General features: G+C 47.3%; 1 protein-coding gene across 1 annotated transcript in view; it reads right to left on the minus strand.

The window, feature by feature from the left end:
• The window catches only part of LOC125448207 (aryl hydrocarbon receptor-like), a 134,254-nt gene extending 114,205 nt beyond the window's left edge, over window positions 1-20,049 (minus strand). The window contains exon 1 of the mRNA XM_059643434.1: window positions 19,858-20,049. Coding sequence (XP_059499417.1) covers window positions 19,858-19,994 — 137 coding nt within the window. The 5' untranslated portion in view covers window positions 19,995-20,049. The remainder of the gene's footprint in view (window positions 1-19,857) is intronic.
• Window positions 20,050-20,447: the final 398 nt, after the last annotated feature.

The raw sequence follows: 20,447 nt of genomic DNA on the forward strand, positions 1-20,447 counted from the left end.
GGGGCAATAAATGCTGGGCCCAGCCAGTGATGCTCACACTCATGAATGAATTTGGAAAAAGATTTGTCCCATGAGCTATCAAGTGCTTCAAATGAGTTTCCTACTCCCCAAAGCACCCTGCTCCCACATTCCCACCTTTGTTCACCCAACATGTCCATCCTCGGCCATCCCATGCCAATTATGCACCATTTAGATTACATTCCCTACAGTGTGGAAACAGGCCCTTCGGCCCAACAAGTCCACACCGCCCCTTGAAGCATCCCACCCGGACCCATCCCCCTATAACCCACACACCCCTGAGCACTACGGGCAACTTAGCATGGCCAATCCACCTGGCCTGCACATCTTTGGACTGTGGGAGGAAACCGGAGCACCCAGAGGAAACCCACGCAGACACGGGGAGAACGTGCAAACTCACACAGACAGTCGCCCGAGGCTGGAATCGAACCCGGGTCCCTGGTGCTGTGAGGGTGCAGTGCCAACCGATGAGCCACTGTGTTGCCCCCCCCCCGCCATAGATATAGATTCATTATTAATTAGTTAAGTGACAGTCAAGAACCATCCAAGTTGCAATACACCCAACCTCCACCCCCACTCCCACACATCCAGTAGTCTTCAAGTGAAAAAAAGTGTTTGGAAGAACATTTTTTCAAAAAAGTGGTTAGCACTGCAGCCTCACAGCGCTAGGGACCTGGGTTCGATTCCAACCTCGGGCGACTGTCTGTGTGGAGTTTGCACATTCTCCCCATGTCTGCGTGGGTTTCCTCCGGGTGCTCCGGTTTCCTCTCTCAGCCCAAAGATGTACAGGTTAGGGTGAATTGGCCGTGGGAAATTGTCCTGTAGTGCCCAGGGATGTGCAGGTTAGGGTGGGATGGCCATGGGAAATTGTCCCGTAGTGCCCAGGGATGTGCAGGTTAGGGTGGGATGGCCATGGGAAATTGTCCCGTAGTGCCCAGGGATGTGCAGGTTAGGGTGGGATTGGCCGTGCTAAATTGTCCCATAGTGCCCAGGGATGTGCAGGTTAGGGTGGGTTGGCCGTGTTAAATTGTCTCATAGTGCCCAGGGATGTGCAGGTTAGAGTGGGTGGCCATGGGAAATTGTCCCGTAGTGCCCAGGGATGTGCAGGTTAGAGTGGGTGGCCATGGGAAATTGTCCCGTAGTGCCCAGGGATGTGCAGGTTAGGCTGGATTGGTAATGCTAAATTGTCTCATAGTGCCCAGGGATGTGCAGGTTAGAGTGGGTGGCCATGGGAAATTGTCCCGTAGTGCCCAGGGATGTGCAGGTTAGAGTGGGTGGCCATGGGAAATTGTCCTGTAGTGCCCAGGGATGTGCAGGTTAGGGTGGGTTGGCTGTGGGAAATTGTCCCGTAGTGCCCAGGGATGTGCAGGTTAGGGTGGGTTGGCCGTGGGAAATTGTCCCGTAGTGCCCAGGAATGTGTAGGTTAGGGTGGGATTGGCTGTGTTAAATTGTCGTGTAGTGCCCAGGGATGTGCAGGTTAGGGTGGGTTGGCCGTGTTAAATTGTCTCATAGTGCCCAGGGATGTGCGGGTTAGGGTGGGATTGGCCGTGTTAAATTGTCCCGTAGTGCCCAGGGATGTGCGGGTTAGGGTGGGATTGGCCATGTTAAATTGTCCCGTAGTGCCCAGGAATGTGTAGGTTAGGGTGGGATTGGCTGTGTTAAATTGTCGTGTAGTGTCCAGGGATGTGTAGGTTATGTGGGACAGCTGTGGGAAATACAGGGTTATGGGGATAGGGTAGGAGGGTGGGTCTGGGTAGTGGATAGGCATGGACTCAATGGGCCGAATGGCCTGATTCCACACTGTAGGGATTCTATGATCTTTATTTGGGGGGTTTTCATTTGACCTGCAGCTTTTTTGGAAGAATGGGTTGTTGGGCTGAGGGGGTGGATGGTGGGGAATGGAGCGGCGGTAGGTTTGGGGTGGGAGACGTGCAGGGATCTGAGGGGGGTGCAGGGTAAGAGGGTCAGATTTCTATCACCTTTCACATGATGTTATGGATCCAGACCGACCTTTCTCTCATCGGTTCTGAACACCCATCCCACTCGCAGCAGTGGGAACCTCTCTCTCTATCGACCTCAGCAATTCCTCTACACATCTTGATGCACAGATTTGATCACCTCCCCTTGACCTTCTATACTCAAGGGAACACAAGCCTAATCTGTGCAACCTGTCTGCATAATTGAAGGATTTAAACATTAAAGGAGATAATAAGGTAAATGGAGAGAAACTACTTCCTCTTGTGGTGGGTGCAGTTATAGAATCCCTACCATGTGGAAACAGGCCATTCAGCCCAAGAAGTCCATGCCAACCCTCCAAAAAGCATCCCACCAAGCTTGCATTTCCCATAGCTAATGCGTCTAACCTACACATCCCTGAACACTAGAGGGAATTCAGCACAGCCAATCCATCTGGCCTGCACACCTTAGGACGTGGGAGGAAACTGGAGGAAACCCAAGCAGACTCAGGGAGAACATGCAAACTCCACATAGACAGTCGCCCGAGGGTGGGATCGAACCCACATCCCTTGCGCTGTGAGGCAGCTGTGCTAACCACTGTGCCACCTGGTATTGGGGGGCAAATTCAGAACAAGGGGAAAATGGCTCCTGAATCATTCAGAACTGTGCCAACTCCAAATTCAAATTCTGGCACCAGGCATGATGGGACATTGTAAAGGCGACGTATATATAGGTTTCTCTTCAGACATAGGGAGAATATCGCCTTGTTAAGTACAGGCATGGTTCATTATTAATTTGGTTGGAGGAAGGATTTTAGAAAACTGCCCCTTAGTGCAACCTGGTGGACAACCTGACAACAACACCATGATGTTGACATAGGAAAGATGACTGGGAAATGTGACTGCAAAAGCGTGGTCAGAAATCAGGAGAACAGGAAGGGAGGATTGGGTGCAGGAGATCTGACACAAGATTTTCAACATCTGCTAGACCGGTGTCAAAGGAACAACTGTTTTGTTGAACATGACAATGCCTTCAGAAATGAAGAAATGGGTAATTTGGACATTAGGGCCCTCGCGATACCAACATGTGAACTATCTCCATCACAAAAGTAAGATCTCTACCCTGCTCTTTGTTTTAAAATGAGGACCAACCAGGTTTCTCAAAGAAAGACTGAAGGGTGTACTGATACAGGGATATAAGATCAATGAAGCAGTCCCATTTGTTATGGAAGATGTTTCTTGTTTTAGAATCCAAAATTTGGGATTATAGATATAAGATAGTCACTAATGGATCAAACAAAGAGAAATCTCTTCAGTTAAGGGGTGGTTAAAATGTGGAACTACCACAAGGGGCAGTTGAGGCGAATAACATCAGAGGAGGCTCCAGCGTACGGCGCAAACACTGGGGTATGTTGGGCCGAATGGCCTGTCTCTGTGCTGTAGATTCTGTTGTGAGCTGCAGAGACCAGCGTGGGAAACTGTGACACATACAAAACAATTGTGTCAAGGCACTTTGATCCCAACACCGTACACCAGCAATACCCAGCTCTGTGCTTTTTGAAATAAGAACATCGGAAATAGGAGCAGGAGGTGGCCATCTGGCCCCTCGAGCCTGCTCTGTCATTCAATAAGATCCTGGCTGATCTTTTTGTGACTCAGCTCCACTTACCCAGCCACTCACCATAACTCTTAATTCCTTTACTGGTCAAAAATCTATCTACCTTTGCCTTACAAACGAGGTAGTCTCAACTGCTTCACTGGGCATTATGCAGCTTGTTTTTGGACTGAAAACTATTTCCCCCAAATACAACAAAGTATTTCAAATCCCCATGCCTTCACAGTTGGAAAAACTCACCTTCTCGCTCAGATTTAAGGGTTAACACGAGAACATTATGTTCCTGATTCAGTGAAAGTGTCACTTTCCATCGTTGCAGCCTGAGCCTGACCTAGAATCTGACACTTGTCAAGGTGAATAGAAAATCATTGCACAGCAAACGGGGAAGTCATTATAACCTCCATCTAATCAGGTTAGAGATAATCTTTGGCGATAGTAGGAACTGCAGATGCTGGAGAATCTGAGATAACAAGGTGTGGAGCTGGATGAACACAGCAGGCCAAGCAGCATCAGAGGAGCCGGAAAGCTGATGTTTCGGGTCTGGACCAATTTTCAGATAATCCTTGTTTTGTTTTGTGTTTAAATCCTGAGCAGGGCTAACATGCAAAGGCCCCTATTCTACTCTTTTCATGTGAATAGTGAAAAAAAACCTTCTATACAATCAACAAAATTGTCCATCCAAACTTGGGCTGTGTCGGGAGAGAAAACTGGGACTGTCTTTGCATCATTTCAGAGAGCGGGGGAATTAGCCCAGTATCCCCAGTAATATTTGGCTCTCAACCAACATCCTGAAGACCAACCCATTCTGCTGTTTGTGGACATTGTGTGTAGATGCCAGCGTTGGAATGGGGTGGACAAGGTCAGAAATTGCACGATATCAGGTTATATTTGAAATCACAAGCTTTCAGAGTGCAGCTCCTTCATCACCCTAATGGAAGATATCCATGGAAGAGTTCGTATAGAAACAAGAGGGAAAATGAGGGGGGGGGAGGTTTAAAAGGGATGTAAGCAGCAACTTTTTCACACAGAGGGTGGTGCGTGTGTGGAATGAGGTGCCAGAGGAAGCAGTGGAGGCTGGTACAATGACAACATTTAAAGGGCATCTGGATGGGCACATGGATAGAAAGGGTTTAAGAGGGATAAGGGCCAAATGCTGGCAAACGGGACTGGATTAATTTAAGATATCTGGTCGGCATGGACGAGTAGGATCGAAAGGTCTGTTTCTGCAGTTTAAGTGGAGGGCACAGAGCTCTGTGATACTGGGCACATAAATCACAAAGTTAGTACACAGGTGCAGTGAGGCAACCAAAAGCAAATGAAATGTTGGAGTTTATTGCAAGGGGAAAGGAGGGGGGAATTAATGCAGTTGTGCAGGGCCCTGGTGAGGCCACATCTGGACCCCTGTGTATAGCTTTGATCTTCTCGTTTAAGAAATACACAATCGCACAGGAAGCAGTTTAGATAAGATTCGCTCAGCTAATTCCAGAGATGGAGCTTATATTTTGAGGACAGATTAGAGGAGTAGAGCCTGTATCCACTGGAGTCTAGAAGGTAGAGGAATGCTCTCACTGAAACGTATATGGTCCTAGGGAGACTTGGCAGGGCAGGTGCTGAAGGGAGAGCCAGAATGAGGGAACACCAGTTTAAAATAATGGATCTCCCACTGAAGATGGAGATATGGACATCTTTTATCTTCTCTGAGGGCATCGTTAGTCTGTGCCATTCTGTTCCCTAGAGGGCAATGGAGGGGTGGTCAATGAACATTTTTTATAAAGCTGAGGTAAATAGATTCTTGACAAACAAGGGTGTTAAAGAGTATTGGAGGAGGACAGTCAGGAAAATGCAAGTCACCATCAGATTAGCCATGATCTTGTCAAATGGAGCCACAGGTTCGAGGGGCCGAATGGCATGCTTCTATTCCTAACGCCGGGCGAGAGGGTTTGAGGCAGGAGTGGGCCTATTTTCGATGTTGCACAGGGCCAAAAGAAATGGGAAAAGTCACCTCTGGCTTCACACACATTCTTCACAAAAGAGAACAACTGCAGAAAGATTGTACGAACATGATAACATTTTTAATTTAAAAGCATCAAAGGCCGAGGGTTTCCTGGAATGCAGCCAGCTTTGCAAGATCAGAGTAGTTTGCAGAAAAGATACAAAGATCCTTGCTACCACAAGATTCTGTAATCTTCTGTCGTGTTAGCTATTGGTTGTTATCATATTTGGGCTTTGAGCTCAAGTTTTCTTGCGTGTCCATGGGATTTTGGGCAATTAGGGACGGGCAAAAGAATGTTGGCCTAGCCAGCAATGCCAGAGGGCAGTTAAGAATTGCTGTGGGTTTGGAGTCACCTGTAAGCCCGGACCAGGTACGACCAGCAGATTTCATTCCTGAAAGGACATTAGTGAGCCACATGGGTGTTTATAACAATAGCTAGCTTTTTCAATCAGATTTTAATTTAAAAATTGAATTCAAACCTCACTGTGTACCATCGCAGGATTTTAATGCGTACCCAGAGAGCATCAGCCTGGGGGGTCTGGATTAATAGCCCAGCGAAGATACCACTAAGCCACCACCTCCTCATGTTGGCTGAACATTTTAGGTGTGGGACAGTTGGTCTCTACGATCTCTCTCAGCTGTGGGGAAGGGTCTTCAGAACACACCTTCTAAAAAGATGATCATTGTCAACTTTTTTTGAATTCTTTCAATGGGACATGGGCATCACTGGCTGGGCCCAGCATTTATTGCCCCGTCCCTAACTGCGCCTTGAGAAGGTGGGGGTAAGCTGCCTTCTTGAATCACTGCAGTCCACCTGCTGTGCGTTGACCCACAACGTCCTTAGGGAGGGAATTCCAGAATTTTGTCCCGGCGACGGTGACGGAAGTGAGGATGGTGAGTGGCGGGGAGCTGGCAGGGGGGGTGGTGTGCCCATGTATCTGCTGCTCTTGTCCTTCTGGATGGAAGTGGTTGTGGGTTTGCAAGGTGCTGTCTGAGGGTCTTTGTCTTACAGGGTGTGGTTCCTGTGCTCAAACCAAATGCCCAACTTGGGTTAGAGAGAAGGGAAGCCCTTCTTCAGGCAAACAGATTCAACCCTGCCCTCCCGTGACAATAGTCTTACATTCATCAGCTCTGCAGGATTGCCCTGAGCTCACAGCAAGTGAAGATTATAATACAGACATGATTGGCAGCAACTCCCAATTGAAAAACCATGGAACCATCTTCGAAGCGTTTTTTTCCTGGTTGCCAATGAACAGTTTTATTTGTTATAGACAATTCACAACACACCTCGGTGGCAAGTAGGACATGAATCTGAGGTCACCTGCCAGAGGTAGGGGCACTACTGCTGGGATGGATGGGGACGTTGAGAGAGAGAGAAAAAAAAAGCCCAGCAGAACAAACACACACACACCGTTAGCAAATGAGATCTTTTAAAATCCATTCGATACGGAGTCACAAGACTTCACCTCGACATTTTTTTTTCAAACAGATCTCAAATTCAGCGGCTCAGTCACATACAACTGACAAAACATAAAGGCTGGCATTGTTCGAGCTGAGGACACCAGTACAACAGTGTGCACTCCCCTTGGCAACTGACTCACTCACACGGGATTTGGCGCTGCCACTATTTGACGCGCTGCTATTGTACAAGTCGGCTCCAGGGATACAATGTCACATCAAAGAATATCTCCCCAAGACTCACCCTTCCCCTCCCCATGACATCAGGACATTTGCTGCTTAAGGGTCTAGTCCCAATCCAAGCCAATGCTGTTTTTCAGAGGAATATGTCAGAAAGAGAGAGAGAGAGAGAGAGAGAGAGAGAGATATACAGAGAGAATAACAAGGAAAGTTTGAAAACAGTGACAAGGAAATGTTTTTTAAAGACGTTTTTGCAAAGAGGAGCGCGCCACAAGAAACAGAGAGGGGGAGTAGGTTGGGGATAGGAGTGCAAAACAGACAGGCTCAAAGAAAAAGATAATATTATTACAACAACTGGCACTTAGCTACTGATAACACATCAGGGGAGCAGGAAAGTTGACGTTTCGGTCAGGACCCTTCTTCAGAAACGGGGGAAGGGGGAAGGCAGCCCTGAAATAAATAGAGAGAGGGGGGGGGGGGGGTGGGCCTGGGGAATGTAGGTGGGATGGTGTTAGGTGAGTGCAGGTAGGGAGTGGTGGGGATTGGTCAGTGAGGTGGGAGGAGCAGATTGGTGGGAGAGGAGATGGGCAGGTTGTGTCAGGTGAAGGAGGTGGGGATGAGTCGGGGGGGGTTGGTCATGGGATGAAGTTGTTGGGTTGTAGGGTCCTGAGGCGGAATATGAGTTGTTGCTCCTCCAGTTTGCCACTGGCATCACGATGGCCTAAACGTGGTATTCACCAGATTTAAAATCTCCCTATGCCACCCCCCCGGCCTCATCCCACGGCCAGCCCTCCCACTCATCCCCACCTCCTTGAGCTGTCCATTTTCTCTCACCTGTCCGCTCCTCCCACCTCACTGACCAATCCCCACCACTCCCTACCTGCACTCACCTATCACCATCCCACCTACCTTCCCCAGCCCCAACCCCTCCTCTCTCTATTTATTTCAGAGCTCCCTTCTCCCTCCCCCGTTTCTGAAGAAGGGTCCTGACCCGAAACGTCAGCCTTCCTGCTCCTCTGATGCTGCTTGGCCTGCTGTGTTCATCCAGCTCCACACCGTGTTATCTCAGATTCTCCAGCATCTGCAGTTCCTACTGTCTCCAGTATTTACGTTCTGCCTTTAACACAGAAAAACACCCCAAGGCACTGCACAGGGGTGTAAAACAAACAAAAATGAAACAACCACCATGAAGCAGAAAGTCCCTTTCAGTTAGAAATGCAGGGTAGCTGTAACTGATTAAACTGTATGAAGTGTCCAGGGTAACCAATAACAGAAGTGTATCAGGACTGAGATTCACATGAATATATTTACCAGCATGTTAAGTTAGATTCCCTACAGTGTGGAAACAAGCCCTTCGGCCCAACAAGTCCACACCGCCCCTTGAAGCATCCCACCCAGATCCATCCCCCTATAACCCACACACCCCTGAACACTACGGGACAATTTAGCCTGGCCAATCCACCTAGTCTGCATGCCTTTGGACTGTGGGAGGAAACCAGAGCACCCGGAGGAAACCCACGCAGACACGGGGAGAATGTGCAAACTCCACACATTTGGTTTTGGTATCTTCTATGTTCAAGGAGATGATGTGGATGTAATGAAAAGTCAAGTGACTATCGACGAACATGGGTAGGATGTTCTCGCTCCAGCCGGCACATGCCAGCTTCTGCCACCTTTCTTCATTCACTTGTGGAATTTGTTCCAAACTGAGACAGCGGGAGATCGCAGTCCGCGAGCACTCGCCCATTCCTGGCTTCCTGTGCCTCCTGCTCGCAGAATCACAGGCCACGCAAAATTCTTCATTGGGAAAATTTTCCTCTCTCCTTCAAAAGCTTGGGTGAAATGTTTTGGTAAAAGTCAAATCACTCACTTTACACCGTGGAGGCCAAGAGATTTGCAGATATTAAAGATATCACAGGATATCTGGGCGTGGAATGCATTGCCAGAGAGGGTAGTGGAGTCGGCCTCATTAGGGGCATTTAAGCGACTATTAGATAGGCATATGGATGATAGTATAAGGTAGGAGTGAAGGTTAGATAGACGTTGGGTTTAGGGTAAAACTTTGGCACAACATCGTGGGCTGAAGGGCCTGTCCTGGTCTACGTTCTATGTTCATTATGGGGGTAGTGCAGGAAATGGCATGGAAGTGGAGGATCAGCCATGATTTTATGGAATGGTAGGGCAGGTCAGAAGGCTGAATGGCCTGTTCCTGTTGCCAACGTTCCTACTTTTAACAAGCTGATCCCGAAACATTTCGTAAAGAACTCAATCCTTATTGGCGTCCCAATCTGACACTGAATCTACCTGGAACTCAGGTGGAGCGAACGTCCATCAATAGGAGAAGTGTTGGAGAGAGGGGTTTATTAGCAAGCGATCGAGCTCAGGGCCTTTAACACAACACAATGCACCATGCCACATCAGGGCTGAGGGATCAGCAAAAAAGCCAGTCATCTGGGGAGATCACTTTCAAAGAGAGTTCTGCCATGGAGGGAAAAGAGCATTGATGGTTAAGTGGTTACTTAGTAATGCAGAGGCCTGAGTTAATGGTCTGGGGACCTAAAAACCACCCATTCCACCACCACCACCCCATCTAATTCACAAATGTGGAAGGAAGTCTGCCCTTGTAAAATTACTTTCACATAAGAACTGCTGGGGCTGCCAATGCAAATGGCTGGATGTCTTCACACAGTGGGAAGGCCACAGAATATAAGATGCATAGCCTTCCCTCCAGATAGCTGCGTTGGAGATAAAACGGAGTCAAGCTGTGGGAAGCCAGAAAACAGTGATAACTCCCAGAATTATATCGCCGTCTGGCTTCAATGCACGAAAATCATTTACTCGAATAAACAAAGTCAAATAAAGGATGGAGCAGACCAGGCAGCATCAGAGGGGCAGGAAAGCTGACATTTCAGATCAGACGTTATTTGCAGACAGAAAGAACATGCGCATGGTCAACGCCTCTTACAACTCAGTAAAATAGGTGATAGCCATTAACTAGCTTATTGTTCAGGGCAATCAGTGTTAATTGCATTGCTTTAAAATCTCGACAAAGATTGGCAGTTAACCGTCAATCATCATTAACTGCGCATTTTCAATGGTAACTACTAAGCAGAATCCTTCGGCCAACCAATCAGCATTCTCCTCTCATAGTTGAAATGTTGGTATTCACTCCCCCCCCCCCCTTGAATTGGTATCCTTGCAAAATATCTTGATGGGAGCAAGGCGAAACACTTCGACCAAAATGCATTTATTTTCAGCAATATTCAAATTCTGTGTAATCAAGCAACTAAAAATAAAGTATTGCCATTGTCAGTTTCTACCACTCAACAATTCCACACACAATATCATAACACAGATGGAACTCTGGCTTAAAGCCAGCTGTCGATCGCATGCCGATGGTCTCCGCTGCAATGACGGGGAGTGGAAGTTACTGTGACAGCACAGCTCAGACATGGAGAAGGCAATTGGCTCTTGTTCCACTGCTCATAGTTAAAGGCTAGATTGCGGCAGCAAAACCTGCAGCAGCAGCTAGAAGATAGGGCTATTCAAATACATGGCTTCCATTCTACAAGCATGTCCAAACTCCCAGCAAGTCTCTCTCACTCATTTTTACCTCCTAACCTCCATTCGCTCCCGGTCAGGCTACACCTCACCATTAAAATGCTCGTCCTTATGTCCAAATCCCTTGCCCCCATCTCACAGAGTTGTTACAGCTCAGAATAAGGTCATTTGGCCTATTGTGTCTGCTCGTCTCATTAAATCACCATAACGTGCAGTGGGATCTGGGTGTCCTTGTGCACCAGTTGCTGAAGGTAAGCATACAGGTGCAGCAGGCAGTAAAAAAGGCAAATGGTATGTTGGCTTTCATTGCGAGAGGTTTTGAGTACAGGAGCAGGGATGTGTTCTTGCAGTAATACAGATCCTTTCTGAGGCCACACCTAGAATACTGTGTACAGTTTTGGTCTCCTTTTCTGAGGAAGGATGCTCTTGCTCTTGAGGGAGTGCAGCAAAGGTTTACCAGGCTGATTCTAGAGATGGTGGGACTAATGCATGTGGAGAGATTAACTGGGTTGGGATTGATTTCGCTAGAGTTCAGACAAATGGGAGGGGACCTCATACAGACTTATAAAATTCTAACAGGACTGGGCAGTGTAGATGCAGGGAGGATGTTCCCGATGGTGGGTGTGTCCAGGACCAGGGGTCACTGTATGAGGATTTGGGGTAGACCATTTAGGACGGAGATGAGGTGACATTTCTTCACCCGAAGAGTGGGGAGCCCATGGAATTCATTACCACAGGAAGTAGTTGATGCCAAAACATTGAATGCATTCAAGAGGCAGCTAGATGTAGCACTTGGGGTGAATGGGATCAAAGGTTATGGGGAGAAAGTAGGATTAGGCTATTGAGTTGGACGATCAGCCATGATTGTGATGAATGGCAGAGCAGGCTCGAAGGGCCAAATGGCCTCTTCCTGCTCCTATCTTCTGTGGTTCTATAATCACCCAGTGCCTATCTCCTGCCTTTTCTCCATTTCCCTGTGCCCCATTTCTATCCCTGTAACATGTGGGAACAGCTTCTCCCTGTTTACTCTGTCCAGCCCCCGCTCATCATGTTGAAAACCTCGAACAGGTCTCCCTCTCAGCCTTCTTCTGTCCAAGGAGAACATTCCCAACTTCTTCAATCCATCCTCATCGCTGAGGTTTCTCATTCCTGGAACCATTCTTGTAAATCCCTTCTGCACTCTCTCCAATGCGCTCACATCTTTCCCATAATGTGGGGCCCACAGCTGTACACAGCCCTCCAGCTGAGCTCTAACAAGTGTCTTGTACAAGTTCAGCATCACCTCCCTGCTCCTGTACTCCGTGTCCCTATTAATGAAGCTGCGGGCACTTTGTGCTTTATTCACTGCTCTCTCCACCTCTCCTGGCCCCTTCAATGATCTGTGCACAGATAAACCCAGCTCCCTCTGCTCCTGCACCCATCTCTGTAACTGTAAGTCCTCAAGACCTCCACACTCCTACCGTTCAGGCCGTTTGCTCATTCTTGATTGCCATGGCTCCACCAGTGGCGGTTGCACCTCACTCCTGAACTCTGGAATTCCCTTCCTAAAACCCCTCCAATCTCTCTCCCTTCCCTAATCATTTAGGTCATCTCTTTGACCAAACGTTTGGTCACATGTTCTGGGACTCACTATCAAAGATGGTCTGTGAATGCTTTTGTTTTCCTTGGGATGTTTTACTGTATGAAAAAGGCACTACATAAATGCAAGCTGCTGTTGTTAGAAATATCCAGCAATCTCTGCTTATAAAGAACAAATCTGCCATTGCAAAGCATTCTGCAGTGATGAAATTCCCCAGCTCCCATTGTAAAGGTTCAAGCCTGAACAACAGTCATTTTAAATGAAGCCAAACTCACCAATTACACACCTTCACAAAATAAAGTCATGAAAAGCTGATATCCAAGCTCAGCGGGTAATAGGGAAGGCAAATGGAACATTGGCCTCTATTTCTGAGGGAATGGAGTATTTGCTAATATTATACGGAGCACTAGTTAGACCTCAGCTGGAACACTGTGAACAGCTTCAGGCCCCTTACCTAAGGAACGATGGACTGACATTGGAGGCAATCCAGAGAAGGTTGACTCAGCTGGTCCCAAGTATGGCCTTCTGAGGAGAGGTTGAGTAGGTTGACCCTGTAATTCATCGGAGTTTAAAAGAATGATGGGTTACGGCAGTAGTGTCCCTATGTCTGGGCCCAGAAGCCCTGGGTTCAAGACCCACCAGCTCGAGAGGTGTACCAGAACAGGTTGATTGAAAATATCTACCTTATTTAAACATGCAAGATTCTTAGGGGACTCAGTAGGGGAGATGGAGACGGTGGCTTAGTGGTTAGGACTGTAACCTCCCTGCATCAGGGACCTGGGTTCAATCTCGCCCTCGGGCAACTGTCTGTGTAGAGTTTGCACATTCTCCCTGTGTCTGTGTGGGTTTGCTCTGGTTTCCTCCCACAGTCCAAAGATGTGCAGGTTGGGTGGATTGGCCGCGCTAAATTGCCCCATGGTGTCCTGGGATGTTTGGGTTCGACATGGGAAATGTAGAGATAGAGGAATGGGTCTGGACGGGATGCTCTTCAGAGGGGTGGTGTGGACTTGTTGGGCTGAATGGCCTGTTTCCACACTGTAGGGATAATATGAACATTGTTTCCTTTTGTGGGAGAGTCTAGGACCAGAGGGCATCATCTCAGAGTGAGGGGCCACACACTTAAGATAGAGATGAGAAGGAATTTCTTCTCTCGGAGGGGAGTGAATCTGTGGAATTCTTTACCAAAGAAGTCAACACTGGGCCATTAAGTATATTCAAGGCAGAGATGCATAGATTTTTAATCAGTCAGGAAATCGAAGGGTATGGAGGAAAAGGCAGGAAAGTGGAGTTAAGGGTGCCTCACTCAACTCCTGTGAATCCAGCAGCTTTGACTGCAGAGCTCAAACACCAATCCCACTGTAATCATCAGGGAGAGTCGCCAATGAGACTTTCTCTGCTGTGTCACCATTCGCCAAACAAATGGTGTGTTCTTATGTTGCAGCTCTGAAGCTGAAAGTCTTACTTGGGTACAGTCAGGCAAACTAGCTCAGAGATAGTGGGACATAATAGGAACCGTCGATGCTGGAGAATCTGAGATAACACGGTGTGGAGCTGGATGAACACAGCAGGCCAAGCAGCAGCAGAGGAGCAGGAAGGGTCTAGGTCCGAAACGTCAGCTTTCCTGCTCCTCTGATGCTGCCTGACCTGCTGTGTTCATCCAGCCTCACACTGTGCTACCTCGGGCAAACCAGCGATTTTTTTTTCTTCTCAGAAAGAGGGGGAGAGAAAGCCAGCTGCAGGGTGTTGACAGATAGTGCTTGAGGGGAGGTGGCTGCTTGAGATTTCCAGTCTATGCTGAAGTCTGATCACTGTGTTTCAAAGACCCATGGACTAGTCCATGTTATTTCACATTTACAGCACAGGTGCAGGCCATTCAGCCCAACCAATCCCCCTATCCTTCATCACGTCCGTCTATTCCTTTCTCCCACGTGTTTATTCAGCTTCCCCTAACCCATTATTCACCTCAACCCCATGTTTCCAAACTCTCTGAATAAAGCTGCGATTCTTCCATGGATTTACTGGTGACCATTTCTATGGATGGCCCCAGACTTCCAGCCTCACTAAGTCACATAAATATCCTCTCCATGTCTACCTCCAGCATCACAGGTTATTACAATCCCAAAAGGACTTACAGGAGAAAGGAGCCCTGGACCCGCTCACTGATACTCATGACCTTTCTTGTTCAGTAACTGAGACGATTCCATGGCTTCTACTCTCTAGAAGGACACAGGCAGCAGATACAATGGGAACTGCATCCCCTGCAGGTTCGCCCTCACTCACCACTTGGAAATACATCGCCGTTCCTTCAGTGTCACTGGGTCAAAATCCTGGAGTTCCTTGCCTAATGACATTGTAGACATGCCTACACCAAACATACTGTAGCGGTTCAAGAAGGCAGCGTTTCCAGGGCAACTGGGGATGGGCAATAAATGCAGGCCTGGCCATAAAAGAATTTTTTAAAGTTTCCAGTAAATCTTGTCCTCCAGTGCCTCACTCTCCTTTATGTAATCTAGAGACTGGAGCAGCATACAGTGCTCCAAGTGTGGTCTGATCAGGTTTAAATTCTCTTTTCAACCCTATCCCTCTCAGAATGCTTTGTTTGTTTTTTTTCGCTCTCTCTCTTCAACACACATATACAAAAACGGGGATTCCAATTGGCTCGTTTAAAACCTTCTAATCCTTTTATGTAGGAGACTGGAGGAAGAACCCTTCCTGGCCGAAGTAGTGAGGGAGAGCAGTGCTTTTTTTGAAACAAATGCCTCAAGAGCTCACGCCACAGTCAGAGAAAACGAATTGTCTAATGCCAAAAGCTGTGCAGCTTTCCAAAGCTTGTTGTAGTGAGCACGAAGTAATGTACTTTTAGCTGGTGGGTAACACATTACCTTCTATAGCACCACACCTCCCACAGCTTAAAACTTATGTAACTCTTCACATGCTGGGTTTTACCTCGCCCTCACAGAGAATGTCTCCCCAGTGCTCTCTCACTCTGTTGGCCTCACGTTCACAGAGCCGAAGATTCAACATACAAGATTCAACTTCCTGTTCCATTTAGCACCACTTTTTTTTTGTTTAAACCCCTTGTTTCCCGAAGGTGCCAAGTTTTGTGAGGGAACAGATTTGTTAAAATTTGATTTTTGTTACTGAGCAATCTTGGTGTAAGGCTGAGGCACATTCAAAGGGAAGAAATATATAGATTTCTAGACACTGAATGTGTCAAGGGGTACGGGGAGAAGGCAAGAATAAGACCACAAGAAATAACTTCAGGAGGAGGCCAGTCAGCCCCTCAAGTCTGCTCCGTCATTCAATAGGGTCATGTCTGATCTGACATTCCTGACGTCCACTTTCTGTCCTTTCGCTGTGACCCTCGATTCCCCAACTGATCAAGAATCTGTCTCAGTCTTAAATAGACACAAGGACTCTGCACCCACAGCTCTCCATGATAAGGAGTTCCCAAGGCTCGCAACTCACCGACAGAAGAAATTCCCCATCATCTCCATCTTAAATTGGTGCCCCCTTATTCCGAGACTGTGCCCTCTGGTCCTAGACTCTCCCATGAGGCATTAGGATAGAGAATCAGCCACAAACATATTGAACAGCAGAGCAGACTCGGTGGGCTGAATGGCCTGCTCCTTGTTTCTAAGTTAAAACCTGGAGGGTGAGCTTCCACCACCAAGCGTAAAACACAAGCTTTGATGGAAAGGTTTAAGGTGACAGTGGGGGAATTTATTGAAGCCCATTTCATATCTAATGGACATGCACCCAGTACATCCCCACACTGAGAAAGGGATTGACACCTCAGCACAATCCAGCTACCCCGAGAGCCAAATTCTCTTCACAGTCCACATCAGCCACTGCTGCCTGGCTTCACCACGCTTGATGACAAAGCTGAGGTCCATGAAAATCACATCACCAGGTCCAGTTTCTGATGAAGTGTCTGGGCCCGAAACATCAGCTTTCCTGCTCCTCTGGTGCTGCTTGGCCTTCTGTATTCATCCAGCTCTACACCTTGTTATCTCAGATTCTCCAGCATCGGCAGTTCCTATTATCTCTGATTCAATTCTATTTATGATTTTTAAAAGGCACCACATACATTCGCATTAAAGCAGACACACAGCTTGGGATTTGTTATTCTCCGATTTGCCAGCCTACGGTGTTCCAAACAAGCAAACAAAAAGTCCTGGCCACTGTGACGGCAGTGTGGAAACAAGGGAAGGCCATTCAGCCCCTTCAGGTTTGCTTTCCCATTCAATTGGATACATTGGCTGCAGTCTCTTTACCCAACTAAAACCTATCCTCAGTTTTGAAAGCCTTTTCAGGGAAGGATAATGTGTCTCCATGGTTCTATCAGTAATAAATGCCCAGATTTCAATCCAAGCTAATGTTAAGCTCATACTCCCCTTTGTTTTAGATTCCCAACCAGAAGAAATAGCTTTTTCATATTAACTGCTGCATGTGAACATGTCTCTGACAGCCAGTACAGAGACATGGAAAGAGAGAACATCGCCACAGACCATACAGAAAAACTAACCAACAACACACTTCACAATGTTGCTTCAAGAGGTTTGCATCATGCTGCAAACGACTCTTTGCAAAAGCAACATTCGTCCCAGCGGTGTGAAGAGACTGTAAAATTCACAACAAGAGAGCAACATCTGACTCACACCCCAGTACCATTACCCACTGAAGGATGGAAAACCTCAAAGCTGGAGAAGACAGAACTCGGAATTTCCGGTGCTCCCTGTTCATCTCATTGATCTTTCCTGGGCACTTACAAGGCAGGCATTCCACCTCCTTGTACATTCCCATATTCATCTGGCTGTCACCCGGATCACTTACACTCACACACCCCTCTCCCAAAACCAAAATGTCATGGATAAAGCAAGCCTATCTTATAACCTCATTTGCCCCTTTTGATTTCCATGGGGTGTTGTTGTGGTTGGCACTGCCCATCCAGGATTGCCTTTGAATGGAGTGTCTTGCCATGGCCATCACAGAGTCAACCACGTTACTGTGGGTCTGGAGTCACATGTAGGCCAGACAAGGTGAGGAAGGCAGATTTCCTCCCCTGAAGGACATTATTCAACCAGATGGGATTTTTTATGACAACTGATGATTTTTCGCAATTACCATTATTCAAGCAAGTTTCCTATTGCAAATTATTTACTCATTTGTTATATTTAAATTCTCCTAGCTGCAGTGCTGGGATTTGAACCCATGCCCCCCAGGATATTAGCCTGTACCTCTAGATTATTTTTCCAGTAACATCAACACAACATCACTATCCAGGCTATAACTGAGGCATTCAAGAGGGCATTGGATGAATATTTGAATAGAAACAATATGTAAGGATGTCTGTAAAAGGTGGGAGATTGGCACTAGGTAATGATGCTCGTTTAACGTGCTGGTGTGGACACAATGGGCTGAATGGCCTCTTTCTGCACGGTAACACTCCTGTGGTCCTATAAACTCCCCTCTTCCTCATATCCACTTGTTGTCCAGTCTCCCACTAAATCAAATATCATGGGCTGTTCATCAACATTCATTCAAATCATATCTTTCTGAGGGTTTTAACCTTCCAAATGAGGAGGGCTCCAGTCTGTGAGTTGATTCTTGTTATGTTTTACTCACTAACTCCATAATCATTCAAGTATCACCTTCTCAATGTATTTTCTAGCTCAGTTACTACTTTACAGCTGAAGTACTGTACCAGAAATTATTTATTTCCAAGCTTTTAAAATATCTGCAGAATGGGATGTGGTTCGAGAAAGACCTGGCATTTATTTATTGCCTGTCCCTAGGTGCCCTTGAGAAAAAGTCATAATGAACTGCAGTCCATGTGCTGTCAGCACTGGGGAGGTGATAGCCGAGTGGTATTATCGCTGGACTGCTCATCTATAGACCGAACAGCATTCTGAGGAGCTGGGTTCAAATCCTGCCGTGGCAGGTGGTGGAATTTGAATTCAGTAAATATTTGGAATTAAGAATCTAATGATTGCTGTAAGTCAATTGTCAGCAAAAAACCCTTCAGGCTCACTAATGCCCTTTAGGGAAGGAATCGGCCATCCTCACCTGGTCTGGCCTACATGTGAGTCCAGGCCCACAGCAATGTGGCTGAATCTTTACTGCCCTCTGGGCAATTAGGGATGAGCAATGAATGCTGGGCCCAGCCAGTGACACTGTCATTCAATAAAGAAAAAATAAGTTGACGCACAATGCCCTTAGGGAGGGAATTCCAGGATTTTGACCCATGGAACAGCGATAGACTTCCAAGTCAGGATGGTGAGTGGCTTGGAGGGGAACTTGCAGTGGGGTGGTGTTCCCATGTATCTGCTGTCCTTGTCCTTCTAGGTGGAAGTGGTCGTGGGTTTGGAAAGTGCTCCCTGAGGATCTCTGGTGAATTTCTGCAGTGCATCTTGTAGATGGTACACACTGCTGCTACTGAGCGTCGGTGGGGGAGGGGGTGAATCTTGAAGATGGTGGGCAGGTGCCAAAAGACATCGGAGCAGAAGTAGACCATTCAGCCCATCAAGTCTGCTCAGCCGGTCAATAAGATATTCAACTCCAGTCTCCGGCCTTTTCCCTATAACCGCTGACTCCTTTCCTGATATTCCCTTACTGCCTATCTCAGCCTTGGATATACTGAATGGCCCAGCTGTCTGCAGCAAAGATTCACTCCCCTCTGAGAGAAGAAATTCCTCCTCCTCTCTGCCTTAAACCCCCTCATTCTGAGATGATGCCCTCTGGCCCTGGACTGTCCCACAAGGGGAAATAACCTCTCCAAATCTACCTGGCCTGGTCCCCCTAAGCATCTGAGATGTTTTAAATTCAGAGGTTAAGTGGAAATTCCGACTGCACAACTGGCGAGGGCAAGTAATGCATTTTTGCATCCAAAATCTGTCAAGTCTCTGAAGAGGATTTCTGTGCAATATCACCAAGGCGACATCAGAGTCAAAATAAATAGCTTGGTTCAAAAGCAGATGACACTACGGAATAACAAGACGTTCTGGCGGGGGAGGAGAGAAATAAACAAGACGGGAGGGAGAAATTAATTCTCCACAACAGGTAAAAACAAACATAATGGAAATATTTATTGACAAATTTCTGCGCCGAAGTGCAACAGGCTGCAAGCAATAACTCCCAAGCAACTCGTTTGATTCTCTGTTTTGGCTGTCTGCCAAATTATTCATAAACACTCTGAGACAGCAAATGCTGCAAATAAAAACAGCCCCAGACAATCGAGCAAGAGTTCAAGTCGATGAAAGGCACGAAGTGTACAGCCACCTGTGAGCTTCGCAGGAATACTGGAGTGGGTTGGAAGCCCTCAAAACACCAATCAGTTAAAACCCTCAGCTCAGGGTTAATTCAGAGACACCCCCACCCCCGCTCAAATACACGGTCGAATTTCTGAAAACATAAGTCCCCTCTGTTCATCCACAATAAAAACAGAGCTGCGTCAGAAATACGGAGGGCTTGGGGAAAGCGGATCTGAAGCACTCACCTCTCGGGGTTCGGGGCGACAGTTTTCCTCTTTCTGCCCACGAAAATATTCCTGGTGCTGGCGATCATGTTACACAGTCCGGGGCGCGACGAGGTGCCCTTTAAAGCCCCGTTCAGCCCGAGGGTCTGACTTGACATCCTCTAGAGCGAACGACGAGCCGGAGGAAGCGGCGAACCTGACGAGCGCGGTGAAACTGACGAAGCAGGAACTCTGGGGGATGCAGTTTCTCTGCATGAATTAGTCAGGACTCCGAACCTCCGCTTGGAGATTACACTGATTTCCATAGTTCACTCGTCAAACTGAAAGTCAGATTATTATTCTCTCAGTATTACAATGAATAATTCCAGTACCAACTAGCGTGATCGCTCGATGCAGCATAAATATGCTTGAAATAGATGACATCGTGCCTTCATTTGGTTATTTCACTGACTTGTGGAGGTCTAACGCCGAGACTCCAGGAGGGTCGATCCTCCCATTGTGTTAGCGGGCAGCAAAAGTGAAGAACCGTGGCACCATGAAGTGCCCAGTGTCTGAGGAGGGGTGAAGGCTGAGACACACAGATATTTAATCAGGAAGGGAATCAAGGGTTA

Source organism: Stegostoma tigrinum, chromosome X, assembly GCF_030684315.1.
Source record: "Stegostoma tigrinum isolate sSteTig4 chromosome X, sSteTig4.hap1, whole genome shotgun sequence".
In the NCBI taxonomy this organism is placed as follows: Eukaryota; Metazoa; Chordata; class Chondrichthyes; order Orectolobiformes; family Stegostomatidae; genus Stegostoma; species Stegostoma tigrinum.